The following is a 16430-nucleotide window of genomic DNA, read 5'->3' as shown; positions in this document are numbered from 1 at the left end:
TAGATCAAAATGGTGCTTCAGTACTGAGCAAGGGGTCTGAATACTTCAGGTTTTCTTTTTTAATAAATCTGCAAAAATGTCAACAATTCTGTATTTTTCTGTCAATATGGAGTGCTGTGTGTACATTAATAAGAAAAAAAATGATTTTAGCAAATGGCTGCAACATAACAAAGAGTGAAAAACTTAAGAGGGGTCTGAATACTTTCCGTACCCACTGTATGTCTAATTCTTTCTTATAAGCAGTATTATAAATGTACAGTATAATAGTAGACTTGCCTCGTTGATCAGTTTTTCTTTGTTTCCTGTAGAGCCAAAAGATCCCAAATCCTGCAACAGTCATCAGAGATCCAGCAAAGATCAGCACTATCAGAGAGACTGGAGAAGAAGGACCTGAGGGAGACAGTGTGTCCGGTGCTGTAATGATAAAGAACGAAGACAGAGATCAGGTCAGTGAATAAACACACATTATATCAGCCGTGCTGCCGTACCTGCACATGTGTGGCAGAGTTGAGTGATGTTGGGATGTCTGGTCTGGTTGCTGATGGGATTGTTCAGCACACAGCTGTAGGTGTTTTTATCCTGATATTCCACCTCCAGAGGTAGAGAGAGACTGATGCTGAGATCAGACACACTGATGCTGGACAATAAACTGTTTCCTTTGAACCAGGAGAGAGTCACATGACTCACATTCAACACTGATGATGAACACACCAGTGAACATGAGGATGAGGATGGTGATGAAGAACATTGTGAAGAGTTACTGCTGATGACAGGAATAGGCAGGCGAGCTGGAAAGCATGAGGGAATATCAAGGAATATGGATAAATCTAATAAAATTAGTGAGTGTTTGTTATACAGACTAATAATATAAGTAGCTAGTAACAACAAGAATATGCTATTTAAATATAATGCAAAGGGGAAACTAAGACCTTACTGGAAAATACATTGTAAACACTAACAGATGTATTTATTTTTATTTACTTATTTATTATTTTATTATTTGTAATGCATTAATGCTCTTCATTTTAAGAAGAGTTATTTGAATGTGCATGTGAAAGGGTGTACTTTTTCTGCGGTTATTACACAGCTCTGTGAAATACTTGATTCTGATTGGTCAATCGCGCATTCCAGCGGTACTTTATTTCCAGATAAATACAGCTCATATGTGGCCTAGAAATCTAGACGCACCCTAGCGGCAGCAAATTTAATCTGCCCGCAAGTGTCGTCTAGCAACTCTCAATACACTTCTGAGCTGTATTCCTCAGAATCTGGATGGTCCAATCACATCGTGTATAGAGTCGGTGGGCGGGGCCATAATGACAACGGCCGAGTTGCGTTTGCGTGCTTCTAGTAAACACAGAAACTGGCGAACGGCGGTCTTTCGAATCAGCTTTGACCGCGACTCTGGAAGACTTGGAGTTAAGCTTTTCTCTGAGAAAAGAACAAAGAACGGCACTGAAGTCATTCTTAAAAAGGGAAGATGTGTTCAGAGTTTAGCCGACCGGATACGGTAAATGTTTAATCTATCAACGAGCTCTGTTTCACCTTCGTTGCTCTGGTTGGTTGTAGCTCTATCCTATCGCGTGCAGAGGGAGTTTGAAAGACAACCGTTTATCCCGCCCCTCAGATTGAGCTGTCAATGGTGAGTTTCCAGACCAAACATCTTGATGTGGGTCTGGCTTGTCAGGCTAGCTCATACGGGTACTGCGAGTTATCTTGACCGGTACTACTTCTGTGCTTAACGCTGGCGCCATCTTGTGGCTTAAACAGCCGTGGATTACAATGGAAGACTTCAAGGCAGGTTTCCTTTATAACGTTTTTAATATAGATATTTTTCTTACACAAACGCATCGATTCGAATCAGAAGGCTCTATTAACCCATCGGAGTCGTGTGGAGCACGTTATTTGATGGACAGCTGCATTTTTTATGGACTTCAAAAAGAGCTAACGTTACAACTACTGCTTGGATTAACGTTAGCCTGGACTTTTTAAATATAACTCCGATTGTATTTGTCTGAAAGAAGAATGTCATATACACCTATGATAACTTGAGGGTGAGTAAATCATAGGCTTGGTTTCATTTTTGGGTGAACTAACCCTTTCAGCATTCATTTTCAGATAGATAAAGGCTTAAAGCAGGTTGGAAATGTTTTACTTCGCGGAAGCTTTGCGTAAGAGCTAATGAAATATTTAATCTCAAGACAATATTTTGTGTCTAATAATTATTTATTTGAGACTAGTAGCCGTGTAATAAGCGGGATAATGTACACCCAGCCGGTTGTTATCGCAGAATAAACCCCGACAGAGTGATCAGGACCCCGACGCGAAGCGGAGGGATACATTATCCCTTACTTATAAAACAAGAAAAGGACAATACACATATTGGAGAAAACAAGAATATGTGAACCTTTGGACAAATGATCTCTACTCACCATAGACAGAAACTCTGAATCTTTTTGATGTCAGTTTTGCTCCACTTATCTCTAGTTGATAATCTCCAGCATGTTCATTTGAGATGTTTGTGATGGTCAGAGATCCAGTTTGAGCGTCCACCTCCAGTCTGTCTCTGAATCTCCCATCAGGAACATCATAAAATGTGGAGGAAATGTTAGCCTCTCTATCGATTTTAGCTATGAAAGCGTTTTTAGCCGCATATTTCCATAGTATGTCATCACCATCATGCACTTCAGTAAGATCAGAGTTTAGAGTGACAGAATCTCCTTCAGTCACTGACACGGACTCATTTATCTCACACACACCTGAAGATAATGAAAAACATTTTTAATAATTTCATAATTTTGTGGGAGATTAAAACAGAGCACTTCCTATTTTGAACAGTAGCAGCTGATAATGTTCTGAAACAGAAAGAAATTAAGCCATAAATAAATTTGTATAACTTACCAAGACGCCTCCAGGACAAACAAAAGAAAACAAGCACGTTAAACATTGTCTTTACGTTTTCAGAGTCTAATCTAATAAGACTACCTGATGGAAACATTCAAGCTGGTATGAGTCCTCCCACGACGGATTTTAACCCACATGCACTCTGTATGTTATATATAGTTACATATACATTTTCTTTTATGGACTTTAAAATGGTCCACAATCCTTTAGATGCAGCGAATAATAAAACAGGTAACATCATCTGCCATCCCTCAATGCTGGTCTTACAAGGTGAGGGACTAACAGCTCGATGTCTGACTCAAACGGAAACCTGCTGCGGTTGGTTTTAGATACATGTGATCTGTGGGGTGGACAAACATCTTGTGCAATAGTTTGAAGCTTGAAGAGCTTCTCCTGCATGCTTTAATGAACCTCACATAGATCCACTCACAGAACAACTTGAAGTAAAATTATCCCATCAAAGCCTGTCACATAATCACAGGTCAAGCAGAGTGCACTATCATGACTCACTGATAAAGTAAATTGAACAAAACAACTGCTAAAGGACCATTTCAACAAGGATAGAGAGAAACAACCTTTCAAAGATTTGGAACAGTTTTGTTGTCCGTGGTTGAATTAATTTATTGATTGGTCCGTAAATGTTAATTGTTACTCGTAAACATTTTTTCATTTTTTTAGTTATTTTTCTTGTTTTTGTATTGTATTTGTACCAAGCCTGCAGTACCCCTCTCAGATACTGAAGCTTTCGCACCTCGATCGCCCCCCGATGACCGGTCACAGTATAGTCGCCCCTCTGTGTTTTCTAATGGACGCGAGGCAAACATCTCAGGTTACTCACGTAACCTATGTTCTCTCAATAGGGAACGAGACGCTGCAAAATGACACAGATGGGGGTACGCCCATGGGTGTGCAAATTTGTCTGAAGCCCTTATAGAATCACAGCAATTCATTGGCTGATGGCCCAGCGCCACCCCTCTAGCTCATCACCTTTGAGTTATACTGGTGCGCGCACCATCTTCCCCCTAGATTTCTCTGCCGAGCAAGACAGTTTGTCGGCAGTGCGGGGAGCTTGGCAGCTTGCGCAGCGTCTCGTTCTCTATTCAGAGAACATAGGTTACGTGAGTAACCTGAGACGTTCTCTTTCATAGGTTCACTCGACGCTGCGAAATGACTCATATGGGGAACGGTATACCACACACGCCAAGCCAAAGCTCTGCCGCATCTGACACGGATGTCAGGTAGACCTGAACGGCTGGATTAAGCTGACAGAACATGCGAACCCGGAGCCATGTCAAGATCTAAACTATAAAATTTAACAAAAGTGTATGGTGAGGACCATCCTGCCGCAATGCAAATGTCCTCCAAGAGAGCCCCCTTGGAGAGTGCCTAAGAAGAGGCCACACCTCTAGAAGAGTGTGCTATAATGCCCAGAGGTGAAGGAACTCTGTGCACCTCATAAGCTAGAGAGATAGCCTTCGTCACCAATGTGAAATGCTCTGCTTTGATGCGGCAAGCCCACGGCGGCCGGCTCCGAAACACACTAGCAACTGGTTAGCCTTCTTCCAACCACCTGAACGATCAACATACAGCTTCAAAGCCCTAAATGGGCAAAGCAAATGTAACCTCTTGTCCTCCTAGGATGCAAAAGGTGGAGGGTGGAAAGAATGGAGGATGGTGACCTGCGAGCGGAAGGATGTGGACAAAACCTTGGGCAAAACCCAAGCAAGCCTAGCTAACAGAGAGGGCTTGCAAATCCCCCACTCACTTAAAGAAGTTAGAGCCAATAAAAGAGCAACTTTAAAGAGTCAGAACCCGCTCCGGAGCTGACTCCGATGGCTCAAAGGGAGCACTCGTAAAACCCTCCAGGACAAAAGATAAGTCCCAACTTAGAGAGAACCATAGCGGGCATTGGGACAACTCTTTCATAGTGAAGAGGTCCACCTCCACTCTGCCGAACCGCTCCCAGATCTGGGCTACTGTGAGAGGATTTAGCCTCCATTCCCCTGACTTGAGTTTCTGCCCCGAAAAGGAGTCTGTCGCGAGGTTCAGAACCCCGGGGATATGGACTGCCCTGAGGGACAGGAATTTGCCCTGGGCCCACAGGAGGAGACGGCGCGCATGCCTGTCCAGGGTTCGCGACCCCCGTGCCGACACCTCTTTAGAGAAAAAAAAGAGGGTCACGCCACACTGATAGGGCTTGAACGGAACCTTGCGACACCTTCAGAAGGCGGTAGGGGGATCCTGTAATTCGGATCCCCGCATGTTTCATCAACCAATGGAAGGGACTCATGTGGAGCAGCTTTTTAAGGTTTTTAAGGGTCAGATAATTCGCACAAAGGGAGCAATGCTACCGCTTTGTGAAGGCAGAGAAATCTGGGGAGAAGATGGCGCCCGTGCCATTATAGCTCAAAGGTGATGACCTAGAGGGGCGGCGCTGCGCCATCAGCCAATGAATTGGCGTGATTCAATAAGGGCTTTAGACAATCGGCACACCCATGGGCGTACCCCCCCCCCCCCCCTTATGCGTCATTTCGCAGCGTCGAGTGAACCTATGAAAGAGAACAATAAAATTACAATTTTTCCCCCAAAATTAGTTTATGTCATTGAAGGCAGATATCATCACGAAGATTTCATTTCAAGTGTTCGTTTTTGAAATAAGTTTAGCTTTAGTTATTTTTTTGATGCAAAAAAAACGGGGGATGTGACGTCATGATTCACAGCTGAGACTGACGGCTTCTCTGAGTGAAGTTGTCGCTGAGGCACTAACAGACTTTTTTTTTGGTATTTTTGGGAGCAGATTGCCGCTTTAGCTTTAATTTCTACATTTCCATAACGGTTTATTTCACACCAACATAATGAATTGTTCTGCATCTGCGAGAGTGTGGGCGGGCTGTTGATATCGTGACTGTACTTCCTGCTCTACTTCCTGCTCTCTACTGCGCAACTCCGGTCCTGAAATCTCTCCTGCACAGACTCGGTCCCAAGATGTCAGCGCCGTGGAGGCCGCCTGAAAGCTTCAGATCTGGCAAGCGGAAACGGATTATGTCGCGTCGTCCATATTTTTTTACAGTCTATGATTTGTACTGTACAAACTGTTTGTATGCATAATTGCATAAATGCTATTTGCATTTTTATGAAAGTGTATTTCATGTTGCTTTAAAGGGGTCATATAATGGTACATGCACTTTTACAAGCTGATTGGATGGAAATGTGTGTTGGCAGTGCCTGTACACTACCATCCTATAATGATAAAAATCCATCAAGTGTCAATCTCCTTATCTGTTTTCTCCTGTCTCACATAAAGGTCTTTTTCAATATGTTCAATATATTTTTATAGCATTTCCATTTCATTTGTAGTTGTTTTTAGAAATGGCTGTGGATGTTTTGAATTTTTAATAATTATAATTGAGATATTTAAAACACACACACACACACACACACACACACACACACACACACACACACACACACACACACACAACCATCATTGTAGCATATGCTACAAGTCTTCATTAAGACTATATGTAATAAAACATTTTTTTTAAAGTGAAAAACATTCCCTTGAATAATTTTGATAGTCTTTGAAATGCAGTTGTTTGACTATGTTAAATATTTAAAAGTGAAAGAATGTGTTTATATTGGATGGAAATATATGAACATGGAACATTGAGCTTAAATCTAGAGACTTTAAAATGGCTGTCTATATTTATTCAGCTCATGTATGGAAAAAGTACAAAGTTAAAACTGTGTCTGATCTCACAGCACTGGTTTTTCTGTACCTCATCTTCTGAGTGAAAGTGAAAGCTGCTGCGGTCGGTGTTCTTCAGAGATGTGGTTTGATCTGTTCGGTGGACAAACATGTTTGTGAGAGAGAACGGCTATTTAGAGCATATGTGTGTTCACAGGTGAACTTCTTCCTATAAATGGCCTTGTAAAAGTCTAATCTAAGGAAACAAACCATGATGAGAAACTGTCTGACACAGAGAGAAATGCAATAGCAACACTTTGTAGGGGAAAAAATTCAATGGCATCTAACCTCTTGTTCCATTTACATATACATTGTTTGGGCATAACATCATGACCACCTTCCTAATATTGTGTCAGTCCCCTTTTGCTGCCAAAACAGCCCTGACCCATCAAGGCATGGACTCCACTAGACCCTTGAAGGTGTGATGTGGTATCTGGCACTAAGACGTTAGCAGCAGATCCTTTAGGTCTTTAGGTGAGTTGCGAGGTGAGGCCTCCATGGATCGGAATTGTTTCAGCAAATCCCACAGACGCTCGATTGGATTAAGATCTGGGGAATTTAGAGGCCAAGTCAACACCTCAAACTCACTGTTGTCCTCTTCAAACCATTCCTGAACCATTATCCTGCTGAAAGAGACAGGACAAATACCACAACACCAACTGTAAAATCTTACTTGTATGACTGAACAACAACGGAGAAGATAATAGGCTATTGCTTTTTTCAGAGTATTTATGTCTGTATCAGATGCAATCCCTCTACAATATTAATGAAAAATAACGCTTGGAGAAACATTTCATTCGTCTACCTCATTACACTTTTGCTGGAAACACGGCCTAAAGGGACTATTTTATTTTTGCAAAGAAGTTACAAAATACAAGTTATGCCTCCTACAAAGCAATAGTCGACTATTGCCCTGTCCCAAATGGAACCATAACGCCTGTTTCACACCGCAAGCGTGAGCAGCGCGTATTTTTTTCGGCGCCCATGTCAATCAATGAGTGCATTCACACCGGGAGCAGGAGCAGTGCGTGAGCGTCAAGCAGGAGCGTCGCGTGAGCAGCAGTGAAGCGGGGGTTTCGGCTGCGAGCCTATTTTTGCTGCGCTGCTGACGCTCCTGACGCTCAATTAAAGTGAAAGCACACTTTTAAAGGACAAAATAAATGAGATTTCACACAAAATATATCACAAAAAGGGTGGACTAGAGGTTTCACACCGCAAGCGTGAGCAGCGCGCGAGCAGCACTTGAGCGTATATAGTCTGCAGTCAGCAGAAGTCTGCTGCAGAGCTCTGCAGACCCTTCTAAATCCTGCGGTCTAGTGGACACACAGCAGCAACTAACACAAGACCTCATTATATATTTCATGATATTTCTCACAATAAAAAATCATAAAAACTATAGGCCTACAAAAAAAAAAAAAAAAAAACATTTTCCCAAACTTAGTGTTGTAGTAGGCTTTAACCAGCAGGAGAGCAGGGACGTGTCAACTGAATTTGATGACAGTAATAGTGTGTTACCCTGAAGTTATTGAATATTTATAATTTATATTATATACATTTATTGAATAATAATAAAAAACATGAAAAAATCCTATATTTCAGTTATTTACTGTTTAACATTAACGCTTATCAGGTTTTGTACTTTAAAGACGGTCCCTTTTGTCTCTCATCCCACCGCGCCTGCAGATCAATATTTGTCCACCGCAGAGGAAAAGTAGGTTTTAGCCGTTGTTATTAGCTCATTAGTTATTAATAGGATTTTTTTTGACGTGTAAATCGCACAATAAATAGCTACAATTCGTGCATCGCATCCTTGGGGAGTGAAGATATGAAGTCTAATATCACTTTAGTTTAGCGTCAGAAATACTTGTTTCCACGAGGATCTGAATGTTTTTTCAGAGAGGTGATGGCTCTGTTCATTTTCATCCCAATGTGGTTTTTACTTGGTAAGCATGTCTTTTTTTTCTGGTGAAAGATAAAACGAAAGAGGATTGTAATAGATGTTCATGGTAGCCTATTCTAACTCTGTAAATATTTGTGTTTTGCTCGTTTGGCTATAGGCTGTAACCCAGTGGCCATTGCTACTTTAGTGGGTCCATGCAAATTATATAATAATAAAATAATATATCCTAAGTTCAAATATTGCACCTCTCATACACAGAATATTCTGTATCCTATTTTTCCATAAATAATGCAGACGTTGTCTTTGCTGTATCAGTAGGCTATATACATTTATCTTTAACACGGTCTTCCACAAAGACTCTCTCCGCATATGTCGAACACCTAGCAGCTGCAGTGCCCATAGACAGACCGCGTGTAGGTCACGCCCACACCGGGGGAAAACAGTCCAGCAGCTTAAGCTTCTAATAAACACAGAACTAAGTTTTTATAAGCTGTCGACCCAAAAAACGAGCGTTAAGGAGAGAAAAGTGGATTCAGGCGATGTGGAGCTTCAGCTGGAAGAATGGGTCAACTTTGGGATACTGACACATTATGCCTAAGTGTTCAGTAAACATTTAGTCAAATATACAAATTTTAGTTTTATATTTGGCTTATTTACTTTCGCTGATTACGCGCTCTGTCTCAATTGCCTGTATCCACTTTTGTGTCCTTAAACGCTTGTTTTTTGGGTCTACAGCTTTAAAAAAAAATCTGGGTGTTTGGTTCTGTACACACTCTTTCTTTGCTGTACACATCGTCACATAAGCTTTCAGACATTGTTCTGTTTTTTGTTATAAGCCATAAATGACAAGGAGCCCGCTTTACGCAATGCAAAGTCAATGGAGAGAGTTTGATATGGCAAGCCAATTCAAAATTACGCTGTAGATTAATCGTGATTAAAGTAAAAGGTTGTAAAAATTGCGCAAAATACATCAATGACATCGTATTTTATGTAATTTGTCTGAAAGCATGCCAGCTATAAAGCCTTTTTGGATGCAAACAGTGCACATTATTTACAGCGTTTTGCTTTTAGTATAATGAGCCACACCCACTGATTTCCACAGCCAGTAAGTTTGAACTGTTCTCACCCAATGATGAACTGAGGCAGACCAGACAAATTCAACACGGATCATTTTAGCCAAAGGAGTGCCTGCTTATAGGGTATATAGCTTTGTATCTTTTAGCATATAACTTTCTGGATCTTTTCATCTTTAAACATATTGATTAAAGATCACACCGTTTTATCATACTTTAATGTAATTGCTAAGATTTCATGTTCAGAAATTATCCAACCTACCCCATGTATTCAACTTATTATACTTTTCACATTAGTAAACTGCACAAAAGCTTTGAGTAATGTTTCCAAAACGAGAAATCGTCCCCATTTCAGAAGCTGAATATGCTATAGGCTATTTTAGTTGACCCTTACTCTAGACAAATCCTTTAAAAATTTATAGTATTTAGAACAGAACAAGAATGACAAAATGAGCTATAGGCTAGCCTATGCAAGTCAAGCCAAAACAAATTAGTTTAAAGCTGAACGGAGACAGAAACACTCATCTCTCCTATTTGTCACAAATCCAAATATTTCCATATTCACGATGTGAATCCAAAAATGACCCAAAACTATATTTATTATTTAATTTTTTTGTTTCCAATACCACAGTGATGCATTGTTGCCACATAGCCTTTATTATTTTTTCTCTCAATTATGTCGTAATAATGACATTTGCATTGTGATGTGTACAAAATATACCTTTTGACAATTTATATAACCAATGTGCCTTTGTCACACTTCCATGTTTGAAAAGCAGAAGGAAGTTGAGGATTAGATAGGCTCTTCCACTGCCCGTATGGCAGTGCCCATAGCATAAAATTGTTGTAATTTTATTGATGTAGCCAGTAATGACGAACTCCGGTGCAGCCACAAACATTTAAGCCTATACTGTAATTAAGACATATATTCAATAAATGTATTAAAAACAGAGAGACGCCATAGTTGCAGCCTTGAAGACTGCGGAAACAGGCCAGTTGTTTTGCACGTAAATCCATTCCCAACGTTCTTGGTTTGCTTCTTATTTATTAAATATAGCCTACAGGAAACATTTACCAAATTTAAAATACAATTTATACAAAACGAAATTCACTTTAAAGAAATACTTTCTACAAAACAACACTTAATGAAGTGTTCAAAATCATGTCTGACTATACTTCAAAATTCTACAGTAAAGACCCCTGAGATAAAGTGCTTCCAATTGTGCCAACTATTAATTGTGCAGCGGCTATTCTAACTGTATTGTCACATTTGTCAAATTCATGAGTCCATAAGTATTTATGTCAGCATTTTTTATTAATTTAAAATAAGCATTTTTTTAGTTTGATATACAAACACAGCTCTCTAATTGAATTCTTACTAGTAAAAATGCAATTATGACGAGTAACGCTGGGAACAATTTAAGATAAAATGGCTTGCCATACATATTTGCCATGTGTCTTGGTCTTGAGGTTGTAACCTTTTGGTTGGTGAGTTTGTTTCTGCGCTAGTTTAGTTCATGTCAGGATCAAGTTACTGTTTACTTTGTTTGCTTTGTTAAATGTAATTCACTTAGGTTCATCACCAATCTCGCCTTCAGTGGACTAAACATTACAAAAATTATGTAATTGACCAAGCTGATTATTTACCAAAAGTGCTATGCTTATTCGTTTGGGTCACATGACCTCACTGTAGCTTTGCGCCGCCATCTTTACGACCGACGGTCTCAGTAACGCCTGCAATATGTTGTGCAGCTGGCTGCAACATCAGCCGAAAGAGGAACCCCGAATTGGTATTTTATTATTTTATGAAGAACAAATTGTTAAATAATAAATATTATTTTATAGCCTACTTCCTGTACTTTCATAAAGGGATGTTTTATGTTTTTGAATAAATGGGGGACATACTTTTGGTATGTTCTCTTTGGAGGCTTTATACTGCCGTGCGTTTATGAGCTCAAGTGTTTGATTGAGATTATCTAATCTTTGATGTTTCAATTAATCAAAAATATAGGTCAGGGAGATTCGGTTTTGATTTAGTTTCGGGAGTAGCCTAGAGATAGCTAAAACCCCGCTAATTTAGCTACACTGACATAACGTTTGCACATTCCCATTATGCCTAATAAGCCGGCAATGAACATGGTCATGTTACGTTAAACGCTGTAACCTGTTTTCTTTTGTCGGAGAATAAGTCATAAACGACGGGTGGCAAGCAGTGACGCGATGGGCCGTGAGAGCGGGCCAGTGGCGAGTGATAATGAGCGCTAGCTGATCGCCACACCGGTCTCACAGCGGAGAGAACGTGGAAGACGAGAGAGGACCAGATTTATGGTATGTTTTGTTAGCGTTTTGTTGTGTGTGTGCGGGCAGTCGTCCGTGAGGGGATGCCCGTGTTACTTTCGTTTTGTTTAGTTTTATTTGATTAAAAGTCTTTGAATGTTACAATCCCGCTTCGAACCCCGTTACACGGCATAAGCATAAACCGTGACACAGAGTTTTTTGCCTCTTACCCCTGATTTTGCACTGCATGTAAACGCATTAATGCTGCATTCACGTAGCCGAGAAATCTAGACGCACCCTAGTGGCAGCAAATTTAATCTGCCCGCGAGTGTCGTCTAGCAACTCTCAATACCCTTCTGAGCTGTATTCGCCTAACTCTGGACGGGCCAATCACATCGTGTATAGAGTCGGTGGGCGGGGCCATAATGACGACGGCCCAGTTGCGTTTGCGTGCTTCTAGTAAACACAGAAACTGGCGAACGGCGGGCTTTCGAATCAGCTTTGACCGCGACTCTGGAAGACTTGGAGTTAAGCTTTTCTCTGAGAAAAGAACAAAGAACGGCACTGAAGTCATTCTTAAAAAGGGAAGATGTGTTCGGAGTTTTGCTGACCGGATACGGCGAATGTTTAATCTGTCAGCGAGCTCTGTTTCACCTTCGTTGCTCTGGTTGGTTGTAGCGCTATCCTATCGCGTGCAGAGGGAGTTTGAAAGACAACCGTTTATCCCGCCCCTCGGATTGAGCTGTCAATGGTGAGTTTCCAGACCAAACATCTTGATGTGGGTCTGGCTTGTCAGGCTAGCATTCACGTGCTCTTGGAATTATCGTAAATACGAGTTTCCTAGGTAAAAATTGCACATGAACACCCTCCCATTTCAAAATTTCAATAGGATGAGCTCGTAATCACGACTTCAGAAGGTGCAATTATCAAACTTCCGATAGCACGTGAAGACGGCATAACTTGCTTTCTGTCGGCTTATTGAAATGCGCATGTGTGATAGGTGACAAAAACGCAAACTTAGAGCAGATTTAAATACATACATTGAGTGTTTTGCATTAAATAAGGACAAATAGTCTATCACAAACACAGACTCTTTTAAGACCCAGAAAATTATACAAATGTGTTCTCTTCTTATGCAGCAGAAGTAGAAGAGCATGAGCCAAAAATTTCCCGCTGACATGTTGCAAGTCTCAGCATATTGATTTGCTGCGGTAGGCTACTCTTGAAAGTCTTTAAGCGATCCCCACTGTATGGGGAGGGGATATGTACAAGATATATTATATAATGGACCAAAGAAAACTGGGTAACAAATAAGGATCGGAGCCTGAAATAGACATTTTCTCCAGGTATCTCTGTCTCTTTCTCTCATTCAAATGGGCAGTTTGGGCGGCCACCGGACGAGACCGGTCGTAAATATGGCGGCATTCTATTTGGTAGTGATGTGGTGGCATTTATGAATTGTTGTACATGTGTCCTTTTACTTGAGTTATGTTTTCTTCTTCAGGTGTGTCTGGTGTTTATACAGACAGAGTAACAGTGTCAGTGATGGAGGGAGATTCAGTCACTCTACACACTGATGTTCAAACAAACCAACAAGAGAAAATTAAGTGGTTTTATAATAACCTCCGCGTCGCTCAAATCAGCGACTATATCAGTAAGACCTGTACAGATGTTCAGTGTAATGAAGGTACTGAGAGATTCAGAGACAGACTGAAGCTGGATCATCAGACTGGATCTCTGACCATCACAAACACCACAACTGAAGACTCTGGTCTCTATAAACTACAGATCTTCAGGAGCAAGAGCGTCAGTGAAAAAATATTTCGTATTTCTGTCCATGGTGAGTCATTTAATGAATGTTTAAAGATATTTTTAATGGTAATGTGTTCTACACTATTTGACAAAAATAGTGTGCCTTTAAAGATTGGTACTATTTAGTAATTAAGGGGGGGGGGGGGGGGGGGCGTGAAATGCTGTTTCATGCATACTGAGCTTTTTACACTGTTAAAGACTTGGATTCCCATCCTAAACATAGACAAAGTTTCAAAAACTAATGTTGGACGTTTGATGGAGTATTTCTGTGTCAAAAATACTCCTTCCGGTTTCTCACAAGTTTCGGAGAGTTTTTTTCGAGTATGGGTCGGCTTGACGTGAACAGAGCGGAAGGTCCTTGTCTGGGCCGTACGGGCTCTTCTCCCGGAAGGGTGCACGCGTGACTAGAGGGAGAGAGAGGAAATGCACGCCCATAAACACTGCTCTCAGGTGCAGATCCACCCGTCCGTGAACACTTCTGTCGCGCCGCGCTCCACTTTATTCCTGTGGGTGACGTCGAGCGACTTCAACGCTTCAGCACAGCATTCCGGGAAGGCAGCGCTGCATTTGAACCGATTTGAACGCAGAAATAACAGGAAGCTTCACAACATCGCTTTAGGCCCCGTCCACACGGTGACGCGTTTAGCTGTATACGTATAAATTTTGTACCGTATCAGTGTTTAGTCCACACGGATCCGGCGTTTAAGAAGCATGCATCCGATGTGATCACACTACGTCCAGCACGGTGAAGAGTTAAGGGATACAACTACGGGCACTGGGTATGCGCACATCAATACCGCGTCATTTAATTACTGTATCTGCATTATTGTAAGGGTATGTTTTGGGTTGGGGTAGGTGTAGGCATTAATAAAACACATCTGTTAAGTAGCAAATGTATTTATTGTTATTTTATCGTGAGATTTTGCCTCACCTCCGACCACTGCTTTACCCCTTCTAGCCACAACTCTTCTTCTCCGTTTTTAGTGTATTTCTGTGGCAGAACTACAGCGCCACACACTGGCCTGGCATGCAAACTACATCGTTTTTAGTCCGTTTTTGTAATCTTGTGTGGACGCAGATATTTCTTGAAACGAGGGGGAAAAAAGATCGGATTGGGAAAGCGCTGGCTTCGTGTGGACAGGGCCTCAGTCGCGTCGCAAAGTGGATCTCCACCGTTCACTGCTGTCAGGACTTCACCAAATCATACCAAAGAAGTGTGTTTTTGACGGAGCGGTCCCAGCGATAAAGGTTCGGTCCTGCTTTGGAAGCAGCCGGTGAGTAAAACTGCTTCAAATGTCTGTGCTGTTGGCTATCGTCGCGTGAGTAAACATCAGTAAACGACACGATCGTGTATCAATGGAGCATGCGATCTATGGTGTGTGTTTAAATCCATTTGTTTAGCTGACCACTATAGGTGTCAGTTTGTTTATTGTAAAACCACCCAAACATAAACCTAGCATTCTCACAAAGCGTGCTTCGTCATTCAAATGCGCTAACGGTTACTCCATTGTTGTTCTATGTATAACGTTACACTAGTCTGACGTGCAAAACCGTTTTGCTTGCTACTGCTAAGGTTTAGTCGCATACAATAGTCCATAAACCGAATCATGTCCTCATAAACTGCGAGTAAACACACACAAATGTTGACAGGACACTAAATACAGTACATACCACAGAGACGGACGTCCTGCTGTTGCTATTTCTCCTGTTCAATTTATTTCAGCCTCCGGATCTGATTCTGCATCATTATCTGTATTAGTTTAATCTGATTGATAGCTATGGTTTATTAAGGGTAACGTTTTCTTTTCCACACTTGAGGATGTCAGCTTTCAGAAGCTCTCGTGTTGTAGCTGCGCGCTCGTCATTCTTTAGCTCCGCCCACTTGATACGCCTCCAGGTGCTCGGTTTTTTTCGGAAAGACTTGGTACAGCCTATATTTCTTTTATAAATATAACAAAACTAAAGACTTTTCGGAGATATGAAGGATGCAATACTACTCTATAGGTACTCAAGATTGACATGAGATTGACTGAAACTGAGTGTTTCACCCCCCCTTTAAAGTGGTTCCCCTATGATTACAAGCACATGAGCTTACTGTTATTTAGCACCATTTTTGTTTATAGCATTTATTTGTGTTTCAGATGTTACTGGTGCAGAGAGGAATACAACTAAGACAGAGTCAGTGAAAGAGGGAGAATCTGTCACTTTAGATCCCGGCGGATTGAAAAACCCCAAAGATTTGTTGATCTGGTACTTCAATGGCAGTCGACTTGCTGAAATCACTGGAGATCAGAGTCAGATCTGTGGAAATGATCAATGTAAAGAGAGATTCAGAGACAGACTGAAGCTGGATCATCAGACTGGATCTCTGACCATCACACACACCACAACTGAAGACTCTGGAGTTTATGAACTGAAGATCATCACCAACAGCAGCAGCATCCACCGTCAGTTCGTCATCAGCATCATCAGTGAAAAGAGCCTTAGTGGGACTGACACTAGTGAGTAGATTTCAGTCATTCAGTTCATTTTCCCTCAGGTCTACAGTATAATTTGTTTTATTGTGGGCATACGGTGTGGAAATGAACGGGTCTTTATCATCGCTGAAATGAGCAACAATGCGATCGCAAACAAACAAGCTAACATGACACATGAGCATAGTCAAGCAAAAGCAGCATATATTAGTTCTCGGCTAATGTCCGTTATGTGTAGCCTG

The 16430-nt window shown here is 41.3% G+C and overlaps 2 protein-coding genes across 2 annotated transcripts; one reads left to right on the top strand and one right to left on the bottom strand.

The window, feature by feature from the left end:
* Positions 1–465: 465 nt before the first annotated feature.
* On the bottom strand, positions 466–3681 carry LOC137040727 (SLAM family member 5-like). The gene is made up of 3 exons (XM_067416500.1): positions 2986–3681; positions 2433–2759; positions 466–788 (listed from the first exon to the last, which is right to left on the bottom strand). The coding sequence occupies exons 1-3, from the start codon at positions 2996–2998 to the stop codon at positions 466–468; spliced, it is 663 nt and encodes a 220-aa protein (XP_067272601.1). The 5' UTR covers positions 2999–3681.
* A 4773-nt stretch (positions 3682–8454) lies between these two features.
* LOC137040726 (pregnancy-specific glycoprotein 22-like) lies at positions 8455–16223 on the top strand. The gene is made up of 3 exons (XM_067416499.1): positions 8455–8595; positions 13407–13742; positions 15856–16223. The coding sequence occupies exons 1-3, from the start codon at positions 8556–8558 to the stop codon at positions 16221–16223; spliced, it is 744 nt and encodes a 247-aa protein (XP_067272600.1). The 5' UTR covers positions 8455–8555.
* The last annotated feature ends 207 nt before the right edge of the window (positions 16224–16430 follow it).

The sequence above is a fragment of the Pseudorasbora parva genome, chromosome 14 (genome assembly GCF_024679245.1).
Source record: "Pseudorasbora parva isolate DD20220531a chromosome 14, ASM2467924v1, whole genome shotgun sequence".
NCBI lineage: Eukaryota > Metazoa > Chordata > Actinopteri > Cypriniformes > Gobionidae > Pseudorasbora > Pseudorasbora parva.
The sequence above is the reverse complement of the archived record's forward strand: the minus strand, read 5'-3'. Positions and strand labels throughout refer to the sequence as shown.

Excerpts from the sequence above, each read along its gene's own strand:
- LOC137040727 (XM_067416500.1), bottom strand. Across the intron at positions 789-2,432 it reads ATTCAGAGTTTCTGTCTATG|CTCGCCTGCCTATTCCTGTC; the intron begins GTGAGTAGAGAT and ends CATGCTTTCCAG.
- LOC137040726 (XM_067416499.1), top strand. The coding sequence starts at position 8,556 with ATGGCTCTGTTCATTTTCATCCCAATGTGGTTTTTACTTG. Across the intron at positions 8,596-13,406 it reads CCCAATGTGGTTTTTACTTG|GTGTGTCTGGTGTTTATACA; the intron begins GTAAGCATGTCT and ends TTTCTTCTTCAG. Across the intron at positions 13,743-15,855 it reads ATTTCGTATTTCTGTCCATG|ATGTTACTGGTGCAGAGAGG; the intron begins GTGAGTCATTTA and ends TTTGTGTTTCAG.